We start from the raw sequence: 26,858 nt of genomic DNA on the forward strand, positions 1-26,858 counted from the left end.
TTTTACACTACTACCACCACCAAGGCACTCACAGCTACACAGTGATGACTGGATATTTTTGATACATCTGTCAGTGTAAACACTGGTTAGTGTTTTTTTTTCTTTGTTTGATTGCACTAATGATGTAAGCAGTTGCTGTCGCCATGGCAGCTGAACAAGTCTACAGACTCTGAATCAAAAGGTCTTTGGATGAAAGACTTTTACTACCAATGCTCCCATTATCACCAAGGTCACCCCCTCGGTTCATTAGATCACCTTCACTCGCTCTGGTTTAAACTTTTGTACATAATCTTCTCATGTTGTTTTCTAGTGATGTATAGATGTCTCCTTCAGCTGAAGGGGAAGTGGGGAATAAGATGTCCCACATAAAAGTCAAACCATGATGTCTTCACAGAGGTGCATTATGTTTTTGAATATTAGGATCACTTTGTGTGTTTAGGCTTACAGCTCCATGCACAGACACTGAAACACTGACAAACAGTTACCTAAAAGAGGCTGCACAAAGTGACCACAACTAATCTATGCAAATGTATACTGAGCCAACATGACGTCAGTTCCCTCTCTGTCCTCTGTGCTTTAGTACTGATGATGTTAGTTCATATTTCAGAGCTCCTGCTTCTGTCTCTTCATCTCTTTGTGGAAGTCTTTCCCATCAAGCTGTTCTCTCCACTTCAGGGTGACTCCAGTCACTCCTTTCTCCTTCAGTCTGTCCTGGAGCTGCAACACACACACAGTAACAGGAAGATAAATCAGTGACTAAACATCAAATCAGCTGCATGTTTTTCTGTTTCTTTACCTGCACTGAGCACAGCAAACATTTACAAAGATAAATGTTGGAGAGTTTGCAGACTGACCTTTTTCAGGAGCTCTGCTTTAGCAGCAGGGTCGTTCAGATCCACAGAGGAGTCCTCTGACTTTATCCTCACCTGAACCACTTCAAACACACGAGAGACAAAAACTGACTGTGAGTTTGTTGTTGTTTTAAAGGTGTGACCTCACAACTCTAACAACGTACCTTGTTTATGAAGCTCTTCTTTTACTGGCTTCTCTGTCACTGTCAGGTTTCCATAACAGACAAATGGTAGTTTGTAGTTATTGGTCAGTAACATCCATCTTCCTGATTTCTGCACAGCTGCAGCACCATACCATGGAGTAGAGCGAGTTATTGTTGGAATATTATCCCAGTATCTGAATGAAGATTTGCTGCCATCACTCCAGGTAATCATTGGATAGTGGATATATCCAGTCCATGCCCTCAATCCACTCGGCACCAATACATAATCAGTGGTCTCCTTGTGTGATATATGCATGAAGTTCTCCTTGCAGTACTTCCAGGCTCTGACCCAGTCCATCTGTTCATTCACAAAGACACTGTGTAGTGTTTCTGCATGATGACGATAGAAAACACACACACACACAAATATATATATATATATATATTGAGAGAGAGAGAGAGAGATGCTGTGTTTCTTGTCCCATGTATTGACTCACCATTGTAACAGATGAATGGACGTTTCACTGTGCAGCTTTCATACATAAATTCTCTGCTCTTTGTCATGCTGGTACATAGTGGTCAATCATAGAGGATGGTTTGGTTCATCCGGTTCCAAAAATCATCATCTAACAAATTTGCAGGGTGCAGAGTATTGTGAGGCATAAACACCAACCCAGACATCAGAAGTGTAACCAGCAGATGAAACTGTGTTGACAAGTTGTTCCATTTCTTCAGTGGTTTCAATAGTAGCCAGGTCTGTGTGGTTCTTTCTGCAGTAGGTCTGAGCCTCAGACCAAGTCTTAGGTTCATTAACAAAGTGGTACTGATGGACAAGACAAGAGGAGAGGACGAGTTTCCCTGTGAGAAAATCAAATGTTTGAACATGAGGTGGCTCCAGATTAACAAAGAGGATTTCATCCAATAGATTCTAGCAAACAGAAAGAGTTGACTGACCTGAGAGGAACAGGACAGCCAGCAGGATCCTCTCCATCATGATGAGCTCTGTGGGCTCTCAGAGGAAACTCTGCTTTTATCAGTGTCTTCGTGCAAAATATGTTGCAGTGATGACTTTATGTAAATGTCTGTATGCAGCCCATCATCCAGGTTAGGGTTAGAAGAAATTAGTAGAAATTAACCACAAATTTTATCATATTAAAATAACAATTGTTATTATTACCCTAACTAATGCAAATAATGCTACCAGCAATTGCACTACAAGTTCCAAAGGAATTAATACACATCTATTCTATTGTTTGATACCTGAAAATGCACTTTCAAAGTTAACCTCTATTGACAACAGTTTAAAACTTCTTTAATATCTAAACAAATGCGATAGCCGTCGCTGTTTATTCTGTTGAATCATTATGCCGTGCTGGTAGATACTCATGGCCAGGTGAACATCCTGGATGGCCCCACATCATTGTTTTTGTTGTTTTCAGAACAAATCAGGGCTTTCAGGGGCAGTTACCAGCCTGGCACCATTTGAAACTCAGCCTCTCTTTGAGTCTGAACTGCCTGGAGTCAGATATAGTCCAGTTTATTGTCCAATATGTAGGCACCGGAGAGATGAATGGATTTTTAGCCTTGTAACTGACAGCATCACTTTCAGGTGACACCTCGTACTGGCCAGCTTGTGCCTGGTTCTCAGCATTGTTCACATAGTGTCCAGGTCTGTGTATGGCTGTCTTCAGTATTGCTGAGCTTCAGTCCAAGTCTTCTTGTCAGCAACATAGTGGTACTGATGGAGAAGGTAGGTGGAGAAGTGCCACCCTGAGAGAAAAAATACACACTTCTTAACAATTATTGTGACTCAGCGTATTCGATTGAATCATATTCTGGTTCAATTCTGAATGGGGACCTTTCTGTGTGGAGTTTGCATGTTCTCTCTGTGCCTGCGTGGATTTTCTCCGGGTGCTCCGGCGTCCTCCTAAAGACGTGCTAGGTTAAGGTGACTCTAAATTGACTCTAAAGTGTGAATGGTTGTTTGTCTGTGTGTGTTGCCCTGCAATGGACTGGTGACCTGTCCAGGGTGTACCCCGCTTCTCACCCAAAGCTAGCTGGGATACACTGCAGCCCCCTGTGACCCTGCACTGCAGGTCAAAGCGGGTTAATGGAAGATAGATGGATGGATGGATGGATGGATGGAGAGTTATAGGACACCCATTAAGGCTTCTCATCATGATGCAGCTCTGTGCATGAGGTCAGAACTTTTTTCATAGCTGTTTTATCTATTGTTTAGTCAATTCAAATTCAGCACCACCATGTTATTAGGATCCAAAGTCCACAGTCAACAAAGCAGGATCTGCATCTCCCCTGAATGGGCATCATGGCTCTCACACTATGTGAGTGTGTGGGTATTTTACTGTGTATTTGCCTAAAATGCAAAGTTAGCCACACACACACAGAGTGAAGTCATGATCAGCGCCAAAGTACTGTCAGTCATCCATTACATAAAATATCACTGAGGTGAAGATATCACCATTGTTTTTGAACATTATGATCAATACAGGCAAACACCAGCGGCACCAACAAACTGCCTCTATATCCCCATCCGACCAGGATGAGCAGGAGAGAACGGGGAATGTGAACATATCACAACTGATTTGAAGGATTTGTGTCATTTGGCGACTCAGTGTGAAGCACATTACTTAGAAGTTATTTTCATCTGAGAGGACAGTTATCCAGATTAAAAATGTTTTAAGTAGAAGTTGAATATTTCCTATATAAAAGTGTGCTAACTGCTACCAGATCACATGATTTCAAAGATCCTCAGCGGACTTCACACCAACCACAGCACCTACAAATGTGACTAGGTGGTTCAAACTTTCTGTACTTCATGATCACCTGACACCAAATCCATCCTATAAAAGAAGACACAGTCACATCTTGTCTTTTGAAGCATGCGGAGAGGTGCTTTTTATTGGTTTAAATGGTTGTATTAAAACAACATACAAAGCAGAAGTATAATGTTTGGTTCTGGTAAATAATTCAGTGTAAACACAGTCATTTTGAATATATAGCTACATATGGAGGAAGCAACCTGAGGAGTTGATCTAGTACTTTACCGGCAATGAGAAATAACCAGAAACCCTCACTGAGCACTTGCATGTTTGTAAATCTAGGCCTGAACTCTGTGGAGTCTGGACTCACATAAACTGTTGTGTGATTTTGGTTAATTTTTATTTTGATGATCATGTCTCAGTCAGAGCTCCTTCTTCTGTCTTTGTCTCTCTTTGTGGAAGACTTTCCCATCAGGCTGTTCTCTCCACTTCAGGGTGACTCCAGTCACTCCTTTCTCTTTCAGTGTGTTCTGGAGCTGCAACACACATAAGGACATGTATTTTATTCCTGTATAACTGAACGAGCCTGTCTTGGATCTATCAATGATTTACCTTTTTCAGGAGTTCTGCTCCTACAGTGGTGTTGTTCATATCCACAGAGGGGAGGCCAATCTTCATCGTCGTCTTCACCACATGTTTCTTCACTGGTTCTGGAGGAATGAGCAGAGACATCACTTTAATATACTGCTGGTACGAATTACTATTTATCTCCTGTTTATTGTTACATTGTTTAAAAACACATAGAATGTATATGATATCCACTGTAGGTCTGTTCTCTGATTTTACTGCAGGTCAGTGAAGTACTCACCGCTGTAACAGATAAATGGTAAAGTCCTTTCACAGGACAGAAACCTCCAACTTCCTGATCTATGCATTGATGCTGCGCCACAGATGACTTCCATGGAGCCAATTAGGTTTTCGAGGGAGTCCCAGTGGCTGAAGAAGAAGCTGCTCCCATCAGACCAGAAAAAGTTAGGATCTCTAAATAAGCCAATCCATGCCAACTGCCCACTTGGCACCAAGTTCTGGACTCTTTGTTTCTCTGTGACATTCCTCACAGTAGCTAGGTCTCTGAAGTTCTCCCTGCAGTATCTCTGAGCACTGGACCAACTCATTTGTTGATTCACATAAACAAAGTCAGGATCCAGCTGTGTTCCTGTATTAAGAGGGTGAGGGTGGTGAGGGGAAGCTGACTTAACAATGTGTATTTCAACATAAAGTTAAGTTGAAGTAAATGCTTCATTTTCTTACCTCTGTCACAGACAAATGTGTACTGTATCGCACACCTATCATCCCACCATCCTCGTTGGCCTCCAGCATTCACACAGAACTGATCTGTATAAAAGTCTGGTTCAGAATCAGATGTCTCCCAGGCTCTGAATTCAGCCCCGCTCCCATTGAAGCCATCTGACCACCTCCAGTCTACTTTACTGTACAAACCAATCCAGACCTCAGACAGCTGAACTTTGGATGTCTTCATAAAAACCATCAGCTCTTCATTATTTTCAATGGTGGCCAGGTCTGTGTACATCTGTCTGCAGTGTTTCTGAGCTTCAGTCCATGTCTTATTATAAGGAACAAAGTGGTACTGACGGAGACGGCAGGCGGAGAAGCGCCATCCTGTGAGAGACAAACAAGTACATCAACAACTAACTACAAATACAATAACCCTGCTATATAATTCACTGACCTGAGAGGCACAGTAGAAACAGCAGGATCCACTCCATCGTGTGTGTGTGGTGTTCCCATCAGTGAAAACTTTTATTGCTGTTCCCATGCAAATATATTTCCACAAGTGTCACAGAGTATTGACACTAAATGAGCTCTGAGACATTCTTTGTAATGCAGTTTGAATGTAGAGCAGGAAGCAGGAAGCTGAGCTAAACTTATGGAAATCTGTGGGAGGTCAGCAGAAAAGATCACATCCAGCACCTTGTCAATACCTGTGCTGACCTTTGACCTTTCAATCTATCCTTTAAATCATGGCTTTAATGTGTGTTTTGTTTTTTTTAGAATAGTGATTAGACTGTGAATTATGTGTGTTGAAGATTTCATTAATTTGCTTTCATATGCTGAAGTGACAATATATCATCATACTGTACTGTACTCAACTATACTATCCTATAGTATAGTTGAGTACAGCAGTGCCACCTAGACTTCAGAGACTAGGAACTCTATATTTATAATATATTTTTCATCATATATTATATAATGCTTCATATAACAGTGAGCAGTGCATAATTATCAAAGCACATAAATTGATACAATTCTGATCAAGCAGCACTGTACAAGAAGGGCCAGAGGTGGCTCTACCTTCTGAGGAGACTGCAGTCTTTTGCCTGAAGACCTTCTATGACTCTGTGGTGGCATCAGTCATTCTGTACAGTGTGGTCTGCTAGAACAGCAGCATCACTGAGAGGGAGAGGAAGAAGCTGGACAAACTGATCAGGAAGTCCAGCTCTGTCCTGGGCTGTTCTCTGGACTCAGTGCTGGAGGTGGGTGATAGGAGGGTCCTGAAAAAACTGACATCCATGCTGGATAACGAGTCCCACCCCCTGCACGACGCCCTGTCAGCACTGCAGAGCAGCTTCAGTGACAGGTCTTTCCTTTCTGCTGCTGTCAGACTGTTCAACAAACGCTCCTGATCATGTGCAATATTTCTACACAGCATTGTACAATAACAGATGTATTTATGTAGTTGCTGGATGCACTGTGTATAGTCTACAAACCACGGATACCTCCACTCCTTTGTGTAATATCTGCAAAATCTTCTATTTTATATCTTTTGCTATTTTTACTACTGCTACATCTGCACTGTTGCAACAATGCAGTTTTCCTATTGTGCGACAAATAAAGGTTTTCTTATTCTTATTAACAATGCATTTTCTCTTCTCAATAATTCATCATCACAAGTGACACATCACATTAAAAGCAGGCAGCTAATAGTTTCAGAAACAACATCCTTTAAAAGAAGACCACATTTTAAATGTTCAAATTCATTCAAAGGAGGTCTCCACTGCAAGCTCCAAGCTCCCGAACAAATCTAAAGTCACAGCTCTAAAGAACACACTAAATCAAACCTAATAATCCACTTAATTACACACTGTAAGCTGCTGTATAAATATATATATAGATAAATATACATACAAGAAACATCAACAATATGAGAAAAACAACAAGGTGCCTGTGCTGTGTGACATTCAGATCATCTGTTTGACAGTCACTTCCTACCTGCCCACCTTTCACCTTGACCTTTGACCTTGTTTTTCACACTGAACCTGATGAGTTCTCTGGAAAAATGAGTTTCTATGATGATGTTAGTTCATATTTCAGAGCTCCTTCTTCTGTCTTTTCCTCTCTTTGTGGAAGAATTTCCCATCAGGCTGTTCTCTCCACTTCAGGGTGACTCCAGTCACTCCTTTCTCTATCAGTCTGTCCTGGAGCTGCAGCACAAACAGTAACAGGAAGATAAATTAGTGACTGAACATCAAATGAGCTGCATGTTTTTCTGACATGTTTCATTATAACATACATCCAGACATCAAACAAACAGGTCATGTGTGTTTGTAGCAGCTTCAGCAGTGGAACACTGACACAACAACACTGCCACCTTCTGGTCAAACTGATAATTACAACATTAGTCTGATTGAACCAGCATGCTGTTGTTAAGACAGTTCTGACACTGCAGAGCCTCTATGTACACTTTGAAGACAGAAAGAAAGAAAGAGTTTGCAGACTGACCTTTTTCAGGAGCTCTGCTTTAGCAGCAGGTTCGTTCAGATCCACAGAGTCCTCTGACTTTATCCTCACCTGAACCACTTCAAACACAGGAGAGACAAAAACTGACTGTGAGTTTGTTGTTGTTTTAAAGGTGTGACCTCACAACTGTAACAACATACCTTTTGAAGCTTTTCTTTTACAGGTGTCTCTGTCAGGTTGCTGTAACAGGCAAATGGTAGTCTGATGTTATTGTTCAGTAACGTCCATCTTCCTGATTTCTGCAGCTGTGCAGCACCATACAATGGAAAGGAAGTGCCACATATGTCTGGAATATCATCCCAGTATCTGAATAGAGATTTGCTGCCATCACTCCAGTAAAGATAAGGATAGTAGATATAGCCAGTCCATGCTCTCTTTCCACTCGGCACCAAATGATAATCACCCCAGAGGTTCATCAGATTCATTAAGTTCTCCTTGCAGTACGTCCAAGCTGAGAACCAGCTCATTGATTCATTCACAAAAATATTCGAGTTTGATTCTGTAGTTTGAATGCAAAATAAAAGTGCTGAGTTCTTTAGACACTGTATGCTGTACTGAACATATGCAAATAATAATCACAACAACAATAATATCTGAACACAGAGAATGCTGTGTACTTACTATTATAACAGAGGAATGGATATTCCAGTGAGCAGTTATCAAGCCTCCAGCCACTGTTTGTAGCACTCTCACATGAACAATGGACTAAATAAGGTAAGAAAGGTTCAGTGTCTGATTGGTTTATCCAGTTCCCAAAACCATCATAAATTTGATCTGCCTTGCGCCAGGAGCGTGATACATAAAAACCAATCCAGACATCAGAAGTGTAACCAGCAGATGAAGCTGTGTTGACAAGTTGTTCCATTTCTTCAGTGGTTTCAATAGTAGCCAGGTCTGTGTGGTTCTTTCTGCAGTAGGTCTGAGCCTCAGACCAAGTCTTAGCTTCATTAACAAAGTGGTACTGATGGACAAGACAAGAGGAGAGGACGAGTCCCCCTGTGAGAAAATCAAATGTTTGAACATGTGAGGTGGCTCCAGATTAACAAAGAGGATTTCATCCAATAGATTCTAGCAAACAGAAAGAGTTGACTGACCTGAGAGGAACAGGACAGCCAGCAGGATCCACTTCATCATGATGAGCTCTGTGGGCTCTCAGGGGAAACTCTGCTTTTATCAGCAAACATCAGGGAAAGTCCACACATACGTCACTTCTCTGCCACACAGACACATTATTGTAGGTCTCCATATGCAAAAAGAACGGCAGCGGGTTTATGTAAATGTCTGCGTACATGTCATCATCCAGGTGTGCTGACAGTTCTCATGTGATAGAAGTTGTTATCTGACCTGACAATCAGTGTGACCACACTCATGATTATACAATAGGATGATTTCATTTACTGGAGTAAGATTAAAAGTAAGTAAAATATGAATAAACAAAAGTTTTTTTCATATGCAAGGACAAAAACTACAACCACCACACCTTTTATAAACATATTTTTATGAACATTTTTTGCAAAGCAGGTCTAGTACGGAAAAACATAGCACTATAAAATGCAGGTGATACACCCTGCAAACAATAAAAGAAAAGAAAAAAAAAAGAAAAAAAGGCAACATAGGCAAGATAAAGGTTGAGGGAGTCCAAGGAGGACAGCCTAACATGTACTGATTTTTGATTTCATGTCAAACTATAGCTCTTCATCCCTTTTCCAGGTCAGATCTATAAGCCCTGACCTCATCCTACAAGGTGCAGTGGAAAGATAACACCAATGACAACATTTTTTTCTGACTACACATCATGCACTGGTCCCCCAGCTTGATGCACACAGTGCAGCTGTAATATCTGTTTCATTTTATTCAATCCAAGTCATCAGCGCTTCTGTTTTGTGTATTAAAACAACAAAGCTAAGTGTTAGAAGTCTCTTTGTTGGTCCAATGATCCCTGCACTTATTATTATTATTGTTATCAGAAGCTTTGTGTGGCATGACTTGATGATCAAGGTCCAAACTCATCCATGTTTCCATTTTTACTGTGTGGAGTTGATTAAAGTTCTAATTGTTTAGGCTGGAGAGTCAAAGAGACATTATAGATTTATCTGCAGAAGGCTGTGAATGTGTTCAGCTGCAGTTTGAATGCAGAGCAGGAAGCAGGAAGCTGAGCTTGATTTATGGATATCGGTGGATTTTGTGAAATACAGACATTATCTGTATTCATCTGTGTACAAGGAAACAGGAGAGCAACATAACAAATAGGAGAATTTACCATAAGCCAACAAACTGCACTGCAAAGGTCGGGGATCCATCAAACAAGACAAGCTGAGGAACTCGTCTTGTAATGTGTTGCAGGTTTTTGCCATCATTTTGTAATAATACTACAATAATCATATTTGTGGTGTTCACAGGGTTTGGCATTAGTGATTGCAGTCATGGACAGATACATGAATGAATGGTTGAATGACAGAGGCTGGAAAACCCAGACACATGTGACTGTGGGGCATCATCAATCTGCAGTGTGGCAACAAAACACTACAATGATTTGACTTTAGTGAGGCTCCTTTATGTGGCACACTTCATCCATCCATTAACTGATCTTGCTTCTTCCTGCAGTGCAGGGTCACAGGGGGCTGGAGCCTATCCCAGCTATCTACAGGTGAGAGGTCGGGTACACCCTGGACAGGTGACCAGTCCATCACATGGCAACATACACAGATAAACAACCATTCACACTCAAACTCACACCTACAGGCAATTTAAAAGATGGGAAGCAGCTGATCAGGTGGTGTGACAAACACAACCTCTACTTAAATGTGGGGAAAACCAAGGAAATGATCTTGAACTTCAGAAGAGGCAGCAGTGAGCAGCCACCTCTGACCATCAAAGTTCCTCATGTTGCTGCAGACACCACCTGGTCTACCAACAACCATGCCCTCATCAGGAAAGCCCAGCAGCACCTCCACCTCCTGCACAGACTGAAAAAGGCCAAAACCCCTCCACATATCATGACAACCTTCTACAGAGGGACAATAGAAAGCGTCCTGATCCACTGATGTCTGTGGAGGCTCTCATTTCACCATGACCTTGGTGAAAGTAGCTGCACGAATCACATTGTAGTATCAATATGTGAATCCTATTTGATCTAAACAGCATTTAATCCAGTTCTTATGTAGGACTTGAGGAACTGAATAAAGCAGATCAATAGATCTCACCGAGAATGGGGGCTGGACTGCTTCAACAACATCTGAAGTCTATGTCTGTCCATGTTCCGTTTGTTTTCACTCTTTAAGGTGTAAACTAGTTTATAGTTTTATCTGAATACTGATGACGCTGCAGAAGGCTGTGAATGTGTTCAGCTGCAGCTTGAATGCAGAGCAGGAAGCAGGAAGCTGAGCTTAGGTTATGGATATCAGTGGATTTTGTGAAATACAGACATTATCTGTATTCATCTGTGTACAAGGAAACAGGAAAGCAGCATAACAAACAGGGGAATTTACCATCACTCAGCAGGTGTCTGCTGCCTTCAAGATGGCCACCAATAAAGCACTCATTATATTAGTAGTTTCATTTAAACATTTACAAATAAATACTTAAAATGGTTGGTTAAAAAAAAGTTGCTATGTATGTCTGCACTGGTACTTACAGTATTCTAAAGCAGCCACTTGTTGTAGTGAATGCTGTGTGTCCTCCTCAGCGCACTCTCTGACTGAACAGTTTTAAATAAATATATACACACATTTCTTTAACAGAAAAGAAGAATGAGGCTGCTTTGAGCTCTTTATGTGCCATTTTTCTGCTCCCACACCTGCAAAACAAACACAGTCATTCAGTTTATATGTTGAGCATCTGACTACATAAGGTATTGTTTACCATTTCTTAATCGTGCAAACAGGACAAACTGAAGATGAACTCGTAATGTGTTGCACGTTTTGTTATGTTTTGACTTTGATGAGGCTCCTTTATGTGACACATCATACACAGAAAAACAAACATTCACACTCACACCTAAAGGCAATTTAGAGTCACCAACTGAGACACAGTTCATGAAATTATACATCACACTGAGTACAGGTTCCACCCAGGACTGTGAGCTAAGCTCACTCCTGTTCACTTCCCTGACAGCCAGGTTCAGCTCCAATCACATCATTAAATCATCAGATGATGCTGCTGTAGTCAGTCTCATCACTAACAATGACGACACACTGTACAGAAAAGAGGTGGAGCAGCTGACCAGGTGGTGTGACAACAACCTCACCTTGAATGTGGAGATGATCTTGGACTTCAGGAGAGACAGCAGTGATTACTGCTAATTACTTTAGAAATGTAATTGTTACAATTACAAGTTACCCTGTTAAAAATGTAATAGTAGTGTAACTATTTCAATTACTTTATGAAAGTAATGTAACTAATTACATTTGATTACTTTTCTTAATTTTGAATGAATGCTCTCAACTGTTCCATATTGGCATTTTAAAACCTTGCAGCAGTAGCCTTAAAGGTAGGGTAGGAGATTTCAGTGAGAGTCAGCCAGGTTTTGAAACACACACCCCTTTCTCTTGGAGCTCACCCCGAAGCTCCCAACCAGTCTGTGATTTCGGCCATCATGCACGTACCTCTCTGGTGCGCAGAGCAGGAAAAGAGTGACAACCAGCCAATACTCCACGCAGGTGCGCCTCGCAGGATTGGCTGATGTTTTTAGCGTTTTTATAGCTTCCACAGATGATTAATATTCTTTGTTTTAAAGCGAAACTGCTGAACTAATCAGTTGCTACTGGATTGTAAAGAGAAGTTACACTAATTTATCAAAAAGTGCATCAGAATGAAATCTCCTACCCTACCTTTAACTTAGCCAACATTAACACAATAATAAAATCAATCACAAGACTAAATTTCAGTATCTTTTTTTACTGAAGTGAGGGAACCAGACAGGCTAGCACATACACACACATCCACACACAAAAGTGGGCTATTGTGCTGTATCTTGATCAATAAACAAATTTAAAACTAAAACACCAGGTGTAGTGTTAACAAAGAAACATCATTTTAACATATCTGAATGTAAACTTCCACAGCAGTCCATGTACTTGGCAAATGCAACCAAATCAGTGCTTATGCTCTTGAAGGCAGTTGCATGAAAAAGAACGTTAGTGTTGGCCCGACAACATACAAGACAGCATCCTGTGACATGAGTCCTGCTGCTTGTTTCAGAGCAGGTTCAGGTTCACTTGGGAAGTGCTGGCTGATCCATCTTCCCTCTCATCAGGCAGACTGGAGGTGCTCAACAGGACCCTCAGGTGTTTCCTCTAAAAAAAGTGGAGAGAAATGATGATTAGATCCTTATAATTATTATACTTTTTCTTCTACAAAAAACAAACAAACAGATAAAACAAAGGAATACAGATAATTAAAATGTTGCATTAAGTGTGTGCAATTTAATAGAAAGTATGATACTTGTCACGACCTGGTGTTTATTTGTGGTTTAGTTTTCCTTGTTTGGGTTTTTAGTTTGATCTGTGTTTAGTCATTTAGTCTCCTGTAGTTCTGGTGTTTTGTTTCCCTGGTTTGTGTTTAGTTGTCTAGTCTTGTCTTGTGTTTCCTGTTTTACTTTGGTAGTCCTGTCCCCCCTGTGCATTGTCTGGAGTTTTGCTTCCTGTGTTTTCCCTCCTTGTGTGATCACCTGCCCTGCCCTAATGTGTGTCACCTGTGCCTCGTTGTCTTCCCTGGTCCCATTGTATATAGTCTGTGTCTTCCCCTTTGTCTTTGCTAGTTCGTCTCGTCTGGTGTAGGGTTTTGTTTTGTTCCATGTCTCGTCCATGCCATGCCATGCCTAGATCCTCGCCTACCCCATGTACTTCTGCCTGACCTCAGCGTGCTCCAGGTAGAAGCCTCGTTCATGCCTTGTTTTTTGCTCTTGCCTCTTATGCCATGTGCCTGCTTTTCTGAATTTAGTTTTGCCACGCTAAGTGTGATTTTTAGTTAGTTATTTTGGACTCTCCTTTTGACCACGCTGGTGTGATTTTTGGTTTTTGTATCGTTTTGCCCTCCTGGCTTCAAATAAAGACTCTTGAACTCTAAACCGCTCTGCATACTGCACCTGTGTCCTCTCACCTGACAAAACCCTGACAATACTATGTTGACCCAATGATAAAAGTACACTAATTCAGCCAGTAGCCTACAGCTTAATAAGGTAACCCAGCTAACTGATGTCGATAAAACACACCTTATCTCAATAAGACAGAGATTACACCACTAGGTGGTGCTAGCGATTAACATTTAACATATAATGGTTAGGGTAAACCTTAATTAATAACGCTGTTTCACAACACAAACTTTATGACACTAAAGCTGATTTTATCTCATACTCTGTTTATGAAACTCGCAAAGCAGCTGGACCACTACGTAAACAATAGGGGGTTGACACTGTAATGGCACAGACAAGGCTGTGGTTAGCAAGCTAGCTACTAGCTAGCTATACCCCCTCCCCTCCCCTATACAAAACACTACGACTTTAAATCATGTTATGTGTTCAACACAACGCAAGCGAAGACACATGGAATGCTGGCTCTGCTCACATTTTATTTAGCCTAATGTGAGCACCTTCAGTACTATGCTGTATTACAGCTGTATAGATTGACGGATACAACAAATGTTTATTAGTACTTTACAATAACTCTACCTACAATGGTTCCACAAGGGGAGCTGTGCATAATTACCCAGGAACAAAAGGTGATACAATTCTGATTTTCAATAATTCAGGGGTCCAGATTTAAAATGTTCAAAAGTTCATTCATTCAAAGGAGGTTTCAACTGTAAAAGTAAAAACACATAAACATAATTACACAGTCCACAGGGTAGAAGGAGGTTTATTTGTGGCTCCTTCAAACAGTCCTCCTCTCAGCTGCTGATGTCTTTTATTGTCTCTCTGTTGTGTTATGGGGGGAGTTTAGACCCAAATGCAGACACTGAGGCTGAGGTGAACTAAAAGAGAATTTAATGAAGCCAAAACGGGTCAAAAACATAAAATCCCAGAACACAAAGTACAAATCAAAGGAGTAAAAAACAACTAACTAAATCACCAAGAACAAACAGTAAAAAACAAACCAAACCTAAAGGAGATCCAAAAGGGAGGAAGGGAACACACACAGGAACATGGCATGGATACACGGACGGACTAACAAGAACAAAGGGGAGCACAGGACTTAAATACAGAAGGGTAACAAGACACAGGTGAGACACATCAGGGTGGGGCAAGCAATCCTAAAGGCGGGAAACACAAGGAAGTAAAACACACAGGAACACAAGGGGAAACATGGACTTTCAAAATAAAACAGGAAACACAAGACACAACTGCAAACACACAGATCACAGACTCAGGGCAGGAATGAAAACTAAACAGAAAACATATCAAGAAACACAGAATCCTAACAGTACCCCCCCTTCAAGGGACGGATCCCAGACGTCCCAGGGAAAAAAAAACAAAAGTCACAGCTGAGCCGGGAGGGAGGGGGGAGGTCCGGAGGAGGGATCAAAACAAAACCACAAGGATCAGAGTTCAAACAAAAGGGGACCCAACGGGCAGAAGTTCAGGAAGAGGGAAACGAAGTTCAAAGTGGCCACTGTGAGACCACAGAGTCAAAAACGGCCAGGGGGCCAAAACAGTCAGGGACCTGGGACTCTCTGGGTCCCGGCAGAAGCCCAACAGAGGCAGGGAGAAGGGCAAAAGGACCAGTGGTGGCAAAGTTATGGGCCCTCCAGGGTCCGGTCGGAAGACCAGCAGGGACAGGGAGGTGAACCCTCCAGGGTCCGGGCGAAAGACCAGCAGGGACAGAGAGCTGAACCCTCTGGGGTCCGGTCGGAAGACCAGCAGGGACAGAGATCTGAACCCTCCGGGGTCCGGGCGAAAGACCAGCAGGGACAGAGATCTGAACCCTCCGGGGTCCGGGCGGAAGACCACCAGAGATGGAGACGCGGACCCTCCTGGGTCCGGGCGGAAGACCACCAGCGATGGAGATGCGGACCCTCCTGGGTCCGGTCGGAAGACCACCAGCGATGGAGATGCGGACCCTCCAGGGTCCGGGCGGAAGACCAGCAGGGACAGAGATCTGAACCCTCCGGGGTCCGGGCGGAAGACCACCAGAGATGGAGACGCGGACCCTCCAGGGTCCGGGCAGAACACCAGCGAAGACGAGGCAGCAGACCCTCCTGGGTCCGGGCAGAAGACCAGTGGAGACGAGGAGGCTGGCCCTCCAGGGTCAGGGCAGAAGGCCGGCAGAGACGAGGAGGCTGGCCCACCAGGGTCAGGGCAGAAGGCCGGCAGAGAGGAGGAGGCCCCTCCAGGGTCCAGGCAGGAGACCAGAGCCGAGGACCCTCCAGGGTCCGGACAGGAAACCAGGGACGAGGACCCTCCGGGGTCCGGACAGGAAACCAGGGACGAGGGAGGACCACCAGCAACGGCACTGGAGGCCAGAGGCGAAGGGCCACCGGCGTCGGGTCTGCAACTCGGGAGCGGTGGAACACCAGGGTCAGGGCAGGTCACCAGAACAGAGGGTCCATCAGGATTGAAGTGAGAAGGTTCCCCAGAGTCTGAGCAGGCAGCCCATAGTGGCTGTGATGGAGCCCCCCCATAATCCAAACTGGCAACCCCCAGAGTTACAGTCAGAGCCACCACTGTCCCAAGATATACAAACTCCAGTACCTCAGCAGGAACTCCACTCAAGGCAGCACTGGTAGCCTCTGAAACAGGTGGTGACACGTGGAGTCCAAACAGCATCAGGCTAGCCTCTGGTCCACCAGCTAGCTCAGGAGCAGGAACATATGAGGAAGGGGGTTTAGCTGGCTCCGCAGACGATGGGGGGAGAGCCCTAGCGGGCTCAGGGAAAGAGGAGGCGGGGGCCATAGCAGGAACTGGAACAGACAGGGAGGGACGAGCAGGCATCAGACCATCAGCTGGCGCAGGAATACGTGAGGGGAGTCCAGCTGGCTCCGCTGAAGACGAGGGGTGAGCCTCGGCAGGGCAAGGGGATAAGGAGGCAGAGACAGCAGCTGGAGCAGGAACTGGAACAGCTGGCGCGGGCGAAGATGTGAGGCTACCAACCTCTGCAGAAACCCACGAAGGAGGAAGTCCAGTTGGCTCCATAGAGATTGGGGGGCGAGCCCCCGTGGGATCAGGAGATGAGGAGACGGAGACCAAGGCTGGAGATGCAGGAGATGCTGGTAATGGCGAGGATGTCGGATCACCAGTTGACACAGGAACACACAGTGCAGACCCAACCGGCTCCATAGAAGGCTCAGGATCACCGGCTGGCACAGGAACTAACGGGAGGAGTTCAGCTGGCAATGGCGTAGACGTCAGCCCACCAGCTGACACTGGGACAGGCGGGGAAGGGAGTCCAGCTGGCTCCGCTGAAGACGAGGAGGGAGCCTCAACAGGGTCAGGGGAAGAGGTGGCGGAGAATTCAGCTGGAGCAGGAACAGACAGGGAGGAGTGAACTGGTGGACATGAAGATGTCAGACTACCAGCTGCTGCAGAAACCCATGAGGACGGTAATCCAACTGCCTCCGTTGAGGACGAGGGGTAAACCTCGACAGGGTCAGGGGATGAGGAGACGGAGACTGCAGCTGGAGCCGGAGCAGGAACAGACAGGGATGGACCGGCTGGTTTGAATACAGGCTGGGCGAGCCAGGGGGGAAGCATTGGGGCCACTGGCGTGGGGAACCTCTCCATCTCCTCATACACAGGTAGGAGCAGGTCGATTAGCCAAGGCTGAGCCTCCAAAGTGTCCACTATCTTGGTAGAAAGTCTGTCCTTTTCACTGCATAGGTCCCCCAGCAACTGTAAAACAGAAATCCGGTAGGAGACCCACTGCCGGATCTCCTGATTGTCTTGAGGGGGAGGGATTAAGGAGTCCACCTCGTCCACCTCAGCTTGGAGGAATCTCCATTGTCTCTTAATTGCCTTCCAGGCTGAAACACAGTCTGCTGGGTCCATTTTATGGTTAGTCCGTTCTGTTGTGTTATGGGGGGAGTTTAGACCCAAATGCAGACACTGAGGCTGAGGTGAACTAAAAGAGAATTTAATGAAGCCAAAACGGGTCAAAAACATAAAATCCCAGAACACAAAGTACAAATCAAAGGAGTAAAAAACAACTAACTAAATCACCAAGAACAAACAGTAAAAAACAAACCAAACCTAAAGGAGATCCAAAAGGGAGGAAGGGAACACACACAGGAACATGGCATGGATACACGGACGGACTAACAAGAACAAAGGGGAGCACAGGACTTAAATACAGAAGGGTAACAAGACACAGGTGAGACACATCAGGGTGGGGCAAGCAATCCTAAAGGCGGGAAACACAAGGAAGTAAAACACACAGGAACACAAGGGGAAACATGGACTTTCAAAATAAAACAGGAAACACAAGACACAACTGCAAACACACAGATCACAGACTCAGGGCAGGAATGAAAACTAAACAGAAAACATATCAAGAAACACAGAATCCTAACACTCCCCCTGATATCGCCACATGGTATCACCTCTGCTTTCCTCATAGGCCACCTGACACCCTGCCCCTGAGCAGCAATTGGCCATCTTTGTTGTCAGTCTTATGACTCATCAGCTTGATTGGTTTATGGGATGTACTCCAAGCCAGAGAGGTCACAACACAGCAAAAACAACAACAAATCTAAACACTCACAGCTCTAAAGAACACACTACATCAAACCTAATTACAATGTGTAAAATCTGTCCGTGTCCTCCTGAAGTCAATCACCATCTCTCTAAGCTTGTCCACATTAAGCAGCAGGTGATTTCCTCCAGCCCACTCCACAAATCTGTCCACCAGCCTCCTGTACTCCTCCTCCTGTCCACTTATACATCCAGCAACTGCAGAGTCATCAGAAAACTTCTGTAAGTGAAATGACAGAGTTCTACTGAAAGTCTGAGGTGTATAAGTTGGACAGGAATAGACAGTGCCTGTGGGGCTCCCACACCACCATATCAGACAGGACACCACCCAGCCGGACGAACTGTGGCCTGTCTGTTGGGTAATCAGTGATCCAGGAGACAGTGGACCAACCAGCACGATGAGCACATGAGCATCAACAAAACACACATTCCCTTATCTGATAAGCTGACAGTCAGTCTGAATGAAGACGGTCATTATATGTACATGTTCCACTCAGTTCTACCGATGATATTAGTTCATATTTCAGAGCTCCTTCTTCTGTCTCTTCCTCTCTTTGTGAAAGACTTTCCCATCAGGCTGTTCTCTCCACTTCAGGGTGACTCCAGTCACTCCTTTCTCCTTCAGTCTGTCCTGGAGCTGCAGCACACACAGTAACAGGAAGATAAATCAGTGACTGAACATCAAACGAGCTGCATGTTTTTCTGACATGTTTCATTATAACATACATCCAGACATCAAAAACAGATCATGTGTGTTTGTAGCAGCTTCAGCAGTGGAACGCTGACACAACAACACTGCCACCTGCTGGCCAAACTGATAATTACAACATTGCTCTGATGTAACCAGCATGTTGTTAAGACAGTTCTGACACTGCAGAGCCTCTATGTACACATTGAAGAGAAACATTACATTCAGCTGATCCTCATAAGGAGAATGTAAAAAGAGCTAAATGGTAACCAAAAATGGTGAACAGAAAGAAGGACAATTTTGACAATGTTTTAAGAGGATAAATGTTGGAGAATTTGCAGACTGACCTTTTTCAGGAGCTCTGCTTTAGCAGCAGGGTCATTCAGATCCACAGAGGAGTCCTCTGACTTTATCCTCACCTGAACCACTTCAAACACACGAGAGACAAAAACTGACTGTGAGTTTGTTGTTGTTTTAAAGGTGTGACCTCACAACTGTATCAACGTACCTTGTTTATGAAGCTCTTCTTTTACAGGCTTCTCTCTCAGGTTGTTGTAGCAGACGAATGGTAGTTTGGTGCCAGATTGTAGTAACCTCCATGTCCCTGATCTCTGCACAGCTGCAGCACCATACCATGGAAGAGAGCCAGTTATTTCTGGAATATCATCCCAGTATCTGAATGAAGATTTGCTGCTATCACTCCAGTAAATCAGAGGATAGTGGATATGTCCAATCCATGCCCTCACTCCACTCGGCATGAACACATAATCAGTGGTCTCCTTGTGTGATATATGCATGAAATTCTCCTTGCAGTACTTCCAGGCTCTGACCCAGTCCATTTGTTCATTCACAAAGGTGCTCTGGACTGTTGATGGAGATAGAAAACACACACACACACACACACACACACAAAAGGCTAATTGATGATTAGAAAACTCCTGTGAAATTATGTTAGCACAGCTGAACTGTTATGCTGATCAGAGATGCTATAGAACTGCCCTGGTGACCCCAAACTTTTGAATAGTAGTATATATATATTGAGAGAGAGATGATGTGTTTCTTGTCCCATGTATTCACTCACCATTGTAACAGATGAATGGATGTTTCACTGCGCAGCTTTCATGCATCATTCCCCCACTACTTGTCATGCTGGTACATTGTGATCGATCAGAATAATAGAGGATGGTTTGGTTCATCCAGTTCCAAAAATAATCATCCATCTGATCTGCCTGGCAATAACCTTCAGATACATAAACACCAATCCAGACATCAGAAGTGTAACCAGCAGATGCAGTTATGTTGACAAGTTGTTCCATTTCTTCAGTGGTTTCAATAGTAGCCAGGTCTGTGTGGTAGTTTCTGCAGTAGGTCTGAGCCTCAGACCAAGTCTTAGCTTCATTAACAAAGTGGTACTGATGGACAAAACAAGAGGAGAGGACGAGTCTCCCTGTGAGAAAATCAAATGTTTCAACATGTGAGGTGGTTCCAGATTAACAAAGAGGATTTTATCCAATAGATTCTAGCAAACAGAAAGAGTTGACTGACCTGAGAGGAACAGGACAGCCAGCAGGATCCTCTCCATCTGTCGGGATTGCCAGGTGGTTTGGAATCAAAAGCAGGGGCTCAGACCCAGTAGTTAAGAAATGCAGTTCCTTTAATACAAACTAGGGTTCCGTTAGATGTTAGACCAAGCAACAGTACAACAGGAACAGGGCAGCCACAGGAGTCAGGAGGCAAAATGTGGTCAACACAGGATAACAATAAAACCAGACAAGGGCACCCAAAGCAGGCAAAAGGTCGGTAATCCAAAAATACGAAGAAAGCGAAACCATAAAACTGTGATTTTCCATGAATCATTTCAGACACTTTGACATGCTCACATTTAGAAATCTTAGGTGGTGCATCAACAGGTGTGTGCTGTGAACAAATGCAAATCATGCACATGTGATAGCAACATTTAACTTGCTAATATTCTGAGATAATGCAAACTGCTGCATGCAAACGTGTGGGCACCTCTTAGGTAAATCACTGCATCGGTTTATCACTTGCTGAGCTTTTCAAGCCGCAGCTTCATTGTAACACAAGTGCCTGAAGTCTGGCAGGTATTTTGGCCCATTCCTCCCCATGTGCTTGCAGCTGAAACTCCTCACCCAGCAACAAGAAATTCTATTTTCTGATTGGTCGATTGGTTCCTTTGAGTCATTTATAGTCTATGGGAATGTAACTGTAGTTCTCTGGAGGTGGTCTGTGGCTGGTCTGTGATCAATTTATCCATCCTTCACCTGTGCCTCTCCTGTATTTATTCAGCCTACCACGTCTTTCCTTCACAGTGGCTGCTCCTGTGGTCTACCATTTCTGCACTGCACTGGCAGTGGGTGTCATGGTGGTGCAGTGGTTCCTGGTTTGAATCTGACTGGGGCCTTTTTGTGTGGAGTTTTCATGTTATCCCTGTGCCTGCATGGGTTTTCTCTTGGTGCTCCGGCTTCCTCCCACCATCTAAAGACTTTTTAGGTTAATTGGTGACTCTAAATTGCCCGTAGGTGTGAGTGTGAATGGTTGTCCGTCTGTGTGTTGCCCTGCAATGGACTGGTGACCTGCCCAGGGTGTATCCTGCTTCTCACCTAAAGCTAGCTGCATCGTGACCCTGCACTGTGGGACAAAGCGGGTTAATTGAAAATGGATGGATGGATTACTGAAAATGGAGACAGACAGTCCAAACCTTCCAGATCATTTCTTGCACCCATCTCAGACTGAATGTCCTGCAGTTTGAATGTAGAGCAGGAAGCAGGATGCTAAGCATAACTTATGGAAATCTGTGGGAGGTCAGCAGAAAAGATCACTGGCAACTCTCTCACTGAACTAGCAGCACTAGCATCATGGTGGACTCCCTCATCCCAGAAACACTCCTGTCCTTTGGTAGGAGACTTCAGAGCGTCCTAGTTTTTCGTATTATATAATACTTCATACAACAGTGAGCAGTGCATCATTTTTCAAGAACATAAATTGATACAATTCTGATCAAGCAGCAGTGTACAAGAAGGGCCAGAGCACTCTACCTGCTGAGGAGACTGCAGTCTTTTGGAGTGAAAGGGGCACTCCTGAAGACCTTCTATGACTCTGTGGTGGTGGCAGGAGGGTCCTGGCAAAACTGACATCACTGCTGGACAAGTCCCACCCCCTGCAAGACGCCCTGTTGGCACTACAGAGCAGCTTCAGTGACAGGCTGCTCCACCCTCGCTGTGTGAAGCAGAGATTCAGAAGGTCTTTCCTTCCTGCTGCTGTCAGACTGTTCAACAAGCACTCCTGATCATGTGCAATATTATTTATTTGAAGTGACACATCACATTAAAAGCAGGCAGCTAATAGTTTCAGAAACAAGGTCCTTTAAAAGAAGTCCAGATTTAAAATGGTTAAAAGTTCATTCATTCAAAGGAGGTCTCCACTGTAAAAGTAAAAACACATAAACATAGCCACACAGTCCTCAGGGTAGAAGGAGGTCCAGTCCAATCAAGCTTCAGGCGCACAGCGACTCTCAAAGTCCAAGACTGTGTCCACATCCAGAAGCACTCCTTCAAACAGTCCTCCTCTCAGCTGCTGATGTCTTTCACTGTTTCCCCCTGAGATCGCCACATGGTATCCGCAGCTCCACCTGCAGCTCCACCACTGCTCTCCTCATAGGCCACCTGACACCCTGCCCCTGAGCAGCTATTGGCCATCTTTGTTGTCAGTCTTATGACTCATCCGCTTGATTGGTTTATGGGCTGTACTCCGCGCCAGAGAGGTCACAACACAGCAACAACAAGCTACAGAACAAATCTAAACAGTCACAACTAAACACTAAATCAAACCTAATAATCCACTTAATTACACACGGCATGCTCCCGTATAAATATATATAGAGAAAAATATACATACAAGAAACATAAACAATATGAGAAAAATAACAAGGTGCCTGTGCTGTGTGACATTCGTATCATCTGTTTGACAGTCACTTCCTACCTACCCTACGTTCACCTTGACCTTTGACCTTGTTCGCACGGAACCTGATGATGTTAGTTCATATTTCAGAGCTCCTCTTTCTGTCTCTTCCTCTCTTTGTGGAAGACGTTCCCATCAGGCTGTTCTCTCCACTTCAGGGTGACTCCAGTCACTCCTTTCTCCTTCAGTGTGTCCTGGAGCTGCAACACACACACATAGGGTCAACTATTTTATTCCTGTTGTCATGGTTTCAGCCAGGTCTTTTATTTTGTAGTTCATTTTCTGTTTGTATTAGTTTGCTAATAAGTCTGCATTTGTGTCCGCCATCTCACAGTCCCCTGATATTACAAACTGGCCATTAAAGGACGCAGCAGACATGCAAGAGGTCGGAGCGGCTGTTAAAAGCCAAAACCCTCTGGGAACACCATTTAAAATGGTGCACCTCTGGAGGAAGGTCTTCTGGCTTTGGAAAACTGTTCAGGCCGAGTTAGACCTAGTGGACAACCTGCCATCACCTCCCACAGACCACGAGGAGATGTGGTGGATGGTTAACCGCAGGGTTGTCCTGCTCCAACAGCTGGGGGAGATGTGGAACCGCTCCCGAGTCCCAGTCTCGACGCCGGTGGTCCGGCCCCTACTATGGTCCTCAGTCCCGACCCCGGTGGTCCTTTGCCTCTGGTCTTCAGTCCCGACGCCGGTGGTCCTTCGCCTCTGGTCTTCAGTCCCGACGCCGGTCTTCAGTCCCGACGCCGGTGGTCCTTCGCCTCTGGTCCTTCGCCTCTGGTCTTCAGTCCCGACGCCGGTGGTCCTTCGCCTCTGGTCTTCAGTCCCGACGCCAGTGGTCCTCCCTCAGTTCAGGCTTCCTGTCCGGACCCCAGAGGGTCCTCGGCTCTGGTTTCCTGGGGTCTGGTTTCCTGTCCGGACCCCGAAGGGTCCTCGGCTCTGGTTTCCTGTCCGGACCCTGGAGAGTCTTCTGCTCCAGCGCCAGTCTCCAGTCTGGACCCTGGAGGGTCTTCTGCCTCGTCTTTGGCTCTGGCTTCCAGTCTGAACCCTGGAGGGTCCGCCTCGCCTTCCTCGCTGGTCTTCTGCCCGGACCCAGGAGGGTCCGCCTCCTCGTCCTCGCTGGTGGTCTTCCGCCCGGACCCAGGAGGGTCCGACGTCTCGTCCTCGCTGGTGGTCTTCCGCCCGCACCCAGGAGGGTCCGCCGTCTCGTCCTCGCTGGTGGTCTTCTGCCCGGACCCTGGAGGGTCCGCGTCTCCATCGCTGGTGGTCTTCCGCCCGGACCCTGGAGGGTCCGCGTCTCCATCGCTGGTGGTCTTCCGCCCGGACCCTGGAGGGGCCGCGTCTCTATCTCTGTTGTTCTTCCGCCCGGACCCTGGAGGGTCTGCAACCTCGTCTCTGGCGTTCCCCCGCCGTTCCTCTCGACCCTGGGAAATCTCGGCCTTCTCAGCTTCTGGCCTTGCTCTCTGAGCCCCCCAGACTTCGTCATGCTGGGTCTCTACCCAGTTTTCTGAGTTTTTGTTTTCTGGACCCTTATTAGAATGATTTTTTGCTCCCTGTATTTTTGTTCAGACTTTTGGTTTCTAGTGTATGTATGTGTGTTTGTTTTAGTTTTACTAGACACTTCCTGTTTTACTTTGAAACTTGATCTTCCCCTTGTGTTTCAGTTCTGTTGACTTCCCCTTCCTCATGTGTGCTCCCTTCCCCCTCCTGTGATTACCTGCTCCGCCCTAATGTGCTTCACCTGTGTCCAATTGTCTTCCCGCCCTCCTGTGTATAAAGCCTGTGTGTTTCCTGCCCCTGTTCGTCTTGTGAGTAATCCGAGTGTCCCAGCCTTTCTTCAGCCAGTTGGTTTCAGTGAGTAATTTGGTGTTTCAGTGTTCAGCCCTGTGTTTTTGGATCCTTTGTCTTGGACTCTTGTCTACAGTTTTGCCTTTTGTCCCTTGTACCTTTGCCATGCTGACTGATCACCCGTGTACCGAACCCTGGCTTATATTAAAGGAACTGAGTTTGTTTTCACCTCCGGCTAAGTCTGCATTTGTGTCTCACAGTCCCCTGACACCTGTATAACTGAACGAGCCTGTCTTGGATCTATTAATGATTTACCTTTTTCAGGAGTTCTGCTCTTACAGTGGTGTTGTTCATATTCACAGAGGGGTGGTCAATCTTCATCGTCGTCTTCACCACATGTTTCTTCACTGGTTCTGGAGGAATGAGCAGAGACATCACTTTAATCTTCTGTTTATTGTTAGATTGTTTAAAAACACATAGAATGTATATGATATCAACTGTAGGTCTGTTCTCTGATTTTACTGCAGGACAGTGAAGCACTCACCGCTGTAACAGATAAATGGTAATGTCGTTTCACAGGACAGAAACCTCCAACTTCCTGATCTATGCATTGATGCTGCGCCACAGATGACTTCCATGGAGCCGAGTAGGTTTCTGACGGTGTCCCAGTGGCTGAAGAAGAAGCTGCTCCCATCAGACCAGAAAAAGTTAGGATCTCTAAATAAGCCAATCCATGCCCACTGTCCACTTGGCACCAAGTTCTGGACTCTTTGTTTCTCTGTGACATTCCTCACAGTAGCTAGGTCTCTGAAGTTCTCCCTGCAGTATCTCTGACCACTGGACCAACTCATTTGTTGATTCACATAAACAAAGTCAGGATCCAGCTGTGTTCCTGTATTAAGAGGGTGAGGGTGGTGAGGGGAAGCTGACTTAACAATCTGTATTTCAAAATAAAGTTAGGTTGAAGTAAATGCTTCATAGTATTACCTCTGTCACAGATAAATGTGTATGATTTTGTGCACCCATCATCCCCCCATCCTCGTTGGCCTCCAGCATTCACACAAAACTGATCTTTATAAAAGTTTGGTTCAGAAATAGATGTGTCCCAGGCTCTGAATTCAGCCCCGCTCCCATTGAAGCCATCTGACCACCTCCAGTCTACTTTACTGTACAAACCAATCCAGACCTCAGACAGCTGAACTTTGGATGTCTTCATAAAAACCATCAGCTCTTCATTATTTTCAATGGTGGCCAGGTCTGTGTACGTCTGTCTGCAGTGTTTCTGAGCTTCAGTCCATGTCTTATTATAAGGAACAAAGTGGTACTGACGGAGACGGCAGGCGGAGAAGCGCCATCCTGTGAGAGACAAACAAGTACATCAACAACTAACTACAAATACAATAACCCTGCTATATAATTCACTGACCTGAGAGGCACAGTAGAAACAGCAGGATCCGCTCCATCGTGTGTGTGTGTGGTGTTCCCATCAGTGAAAACTTTTATTGCTGTTCCCATGCAAATATATTTCCACAAGTGTCACAGAGTATTGACACTAAATGAGCTCTGAGACATTCTTTGTAATGCAGTTTGAATGTAGAGCAGGAAGCAGGAAGCTGAGCTAAACTTATGGAAATCTGTGGGAGGTCAGCAGAAAAGATCACATCCAGCACCTTGTCAATACCTGTGCTGACCTTTGACCTTTCAATCTATCCTTTAAACCGTGGCTTTAATGTGTGTTTTGTTTTTTAGAATAGTGATTAGACTGTGAAATATGTGTGGTGAAGATTTCATTAATTTGCTTTCATATGCTGAAGTGACAATATATCATTATACTGTACTGTACTCAACTATACTATCCTATAGTATAGTTGAGTACAGCAGTGCCACCTAGACTTCAGAGACTAGGAACTCTATATTTATAATATATTTTTCATCATATATTATATAATACTTCATATAACAGTGAGCAGTGCATAATTATCAAAGCACATAAATTGATACAATTCTGATCAAGCAGCACTGTACAAGAAGGGCCAGAGCTGGCTCTACCTTCTGAGGAGACTGCAGTCTTTTGCCTGAAGACCTTCTATGACTCTGTGGTGGCATCAGTCATTCTGTACAGTGTGG

General features: G+C 44.7%; 2 protein-coding genes across 2 annotated transcripts; both read right to left on the minus strand.

Moving 5' to 3' along the window:
• Positions 1 to 4,181: 4,181 nt before the first annotated feature.
• On the minus strand, positions 4,182 to 5,567 carry LOC114450984 (C-type mannose receptor 2-like). Its single transcript, XM_028429473.1, has 5 exons — positions 5,525 to 5,567; positions 5,086 to 5,454; positions 4,643 to 4,990; positions 4,387 to 4,484; positions 4,182 to 4,310 (listed from the first exon to the last, which is right to left on the minus strand). Exons 1-5 carry the CDS (start codon positions 5,559 to 5,561, stop codon positions 4,197 to 4,199), a joined length of 966 nt encoding a protein of 321 aa, XP_028285274.1. The 5' UTR covers positions 5,562 to 5,567; the 3' UTR covers positions 4,182 to 4,196.
• A 17,459-nt stretch (positions 5,568 to 23,026) lies between these two features.
• LOC114451191 (secretory phospholipase A2 receptor-like) lies at positions 23,027 to 25,582 on the minus strand. The gene is made up of 3 exons (XM_028429765.1): positions 25,276 to 25,582; positions 25,047 to 25,144; positions 23,027 to 23,140 (listed from the first exon to the last, which is right to left on the minus strand). Exons 1-3 carry the CDS (start codon positions 25,580 to 25,582, stop codon positions 23,027 to 23,029), a joined length of 519 nt encoding a protein of 172 aa, XP_028285566.1.
• Between the last annotated feature and the right edge of the window lie 1,276 nt (positions 25,583 to 26,858).

This window comes from Parambassis ranga, chromosome 18 (genome assembly GCF_900634625.1).
Source record: "Parambassis ranga chromosome 18, fParRan2.1, whole genome shotgun sequence".
NCBI classification, from domain to species: Eukaryota; Metazoa; Chordata; class Actinopteri; family Ambassidae; genus Parambassis; species Parambassis ranga.

Excerpts from the sequence above, each read along its gene's own strand:
- LOC114450984 (XM_028429473.1), bottom strand. The coding sequence starts at position 5,561 with ATGGAGTGGATCCTGCTGTTTCTACTGTGCCTCTCAG. Across the intron at positions 5,455-5,524 it reads GTTTCTACTGTGCCTCTCAG|GATGGCGCTTCTCCGCCTGC; the intron begins GTCAGTGAATTA and ends TGTCTCTCACAG. Across the intron at positions 4,485-4,642 it reads ACCATTTATCTGTTACAGCG|AACCAGTGAAGAAACATGTG; the intron begins GTGAGTACTTCA and ends TCATTCCTCCAG.
- LOC114451191 (XM_028429765.1), bottom strand. The coding sequence starts at position 25,582 with ATGAGTTGGTCCAGTGGTCAGAGATACTGCAGGGAGAACTTCAGAGAC. Across the intron at positions 25,145-25,275 it reads ACCATTTATCTGTTACAGCG|AACCAGTGAAGAAACATGTG; the intron begins GTGAGTGCTTCA and ends TCATTCCTCCAG. Across the intron at positions 23,141-25,046 it reads GAGCAGAACTCCTGAAAAAG|CTCCAGGACACACTGAAGGA; the intron begins GTAAATCATTAA and ends TGTGTGTTGCAG.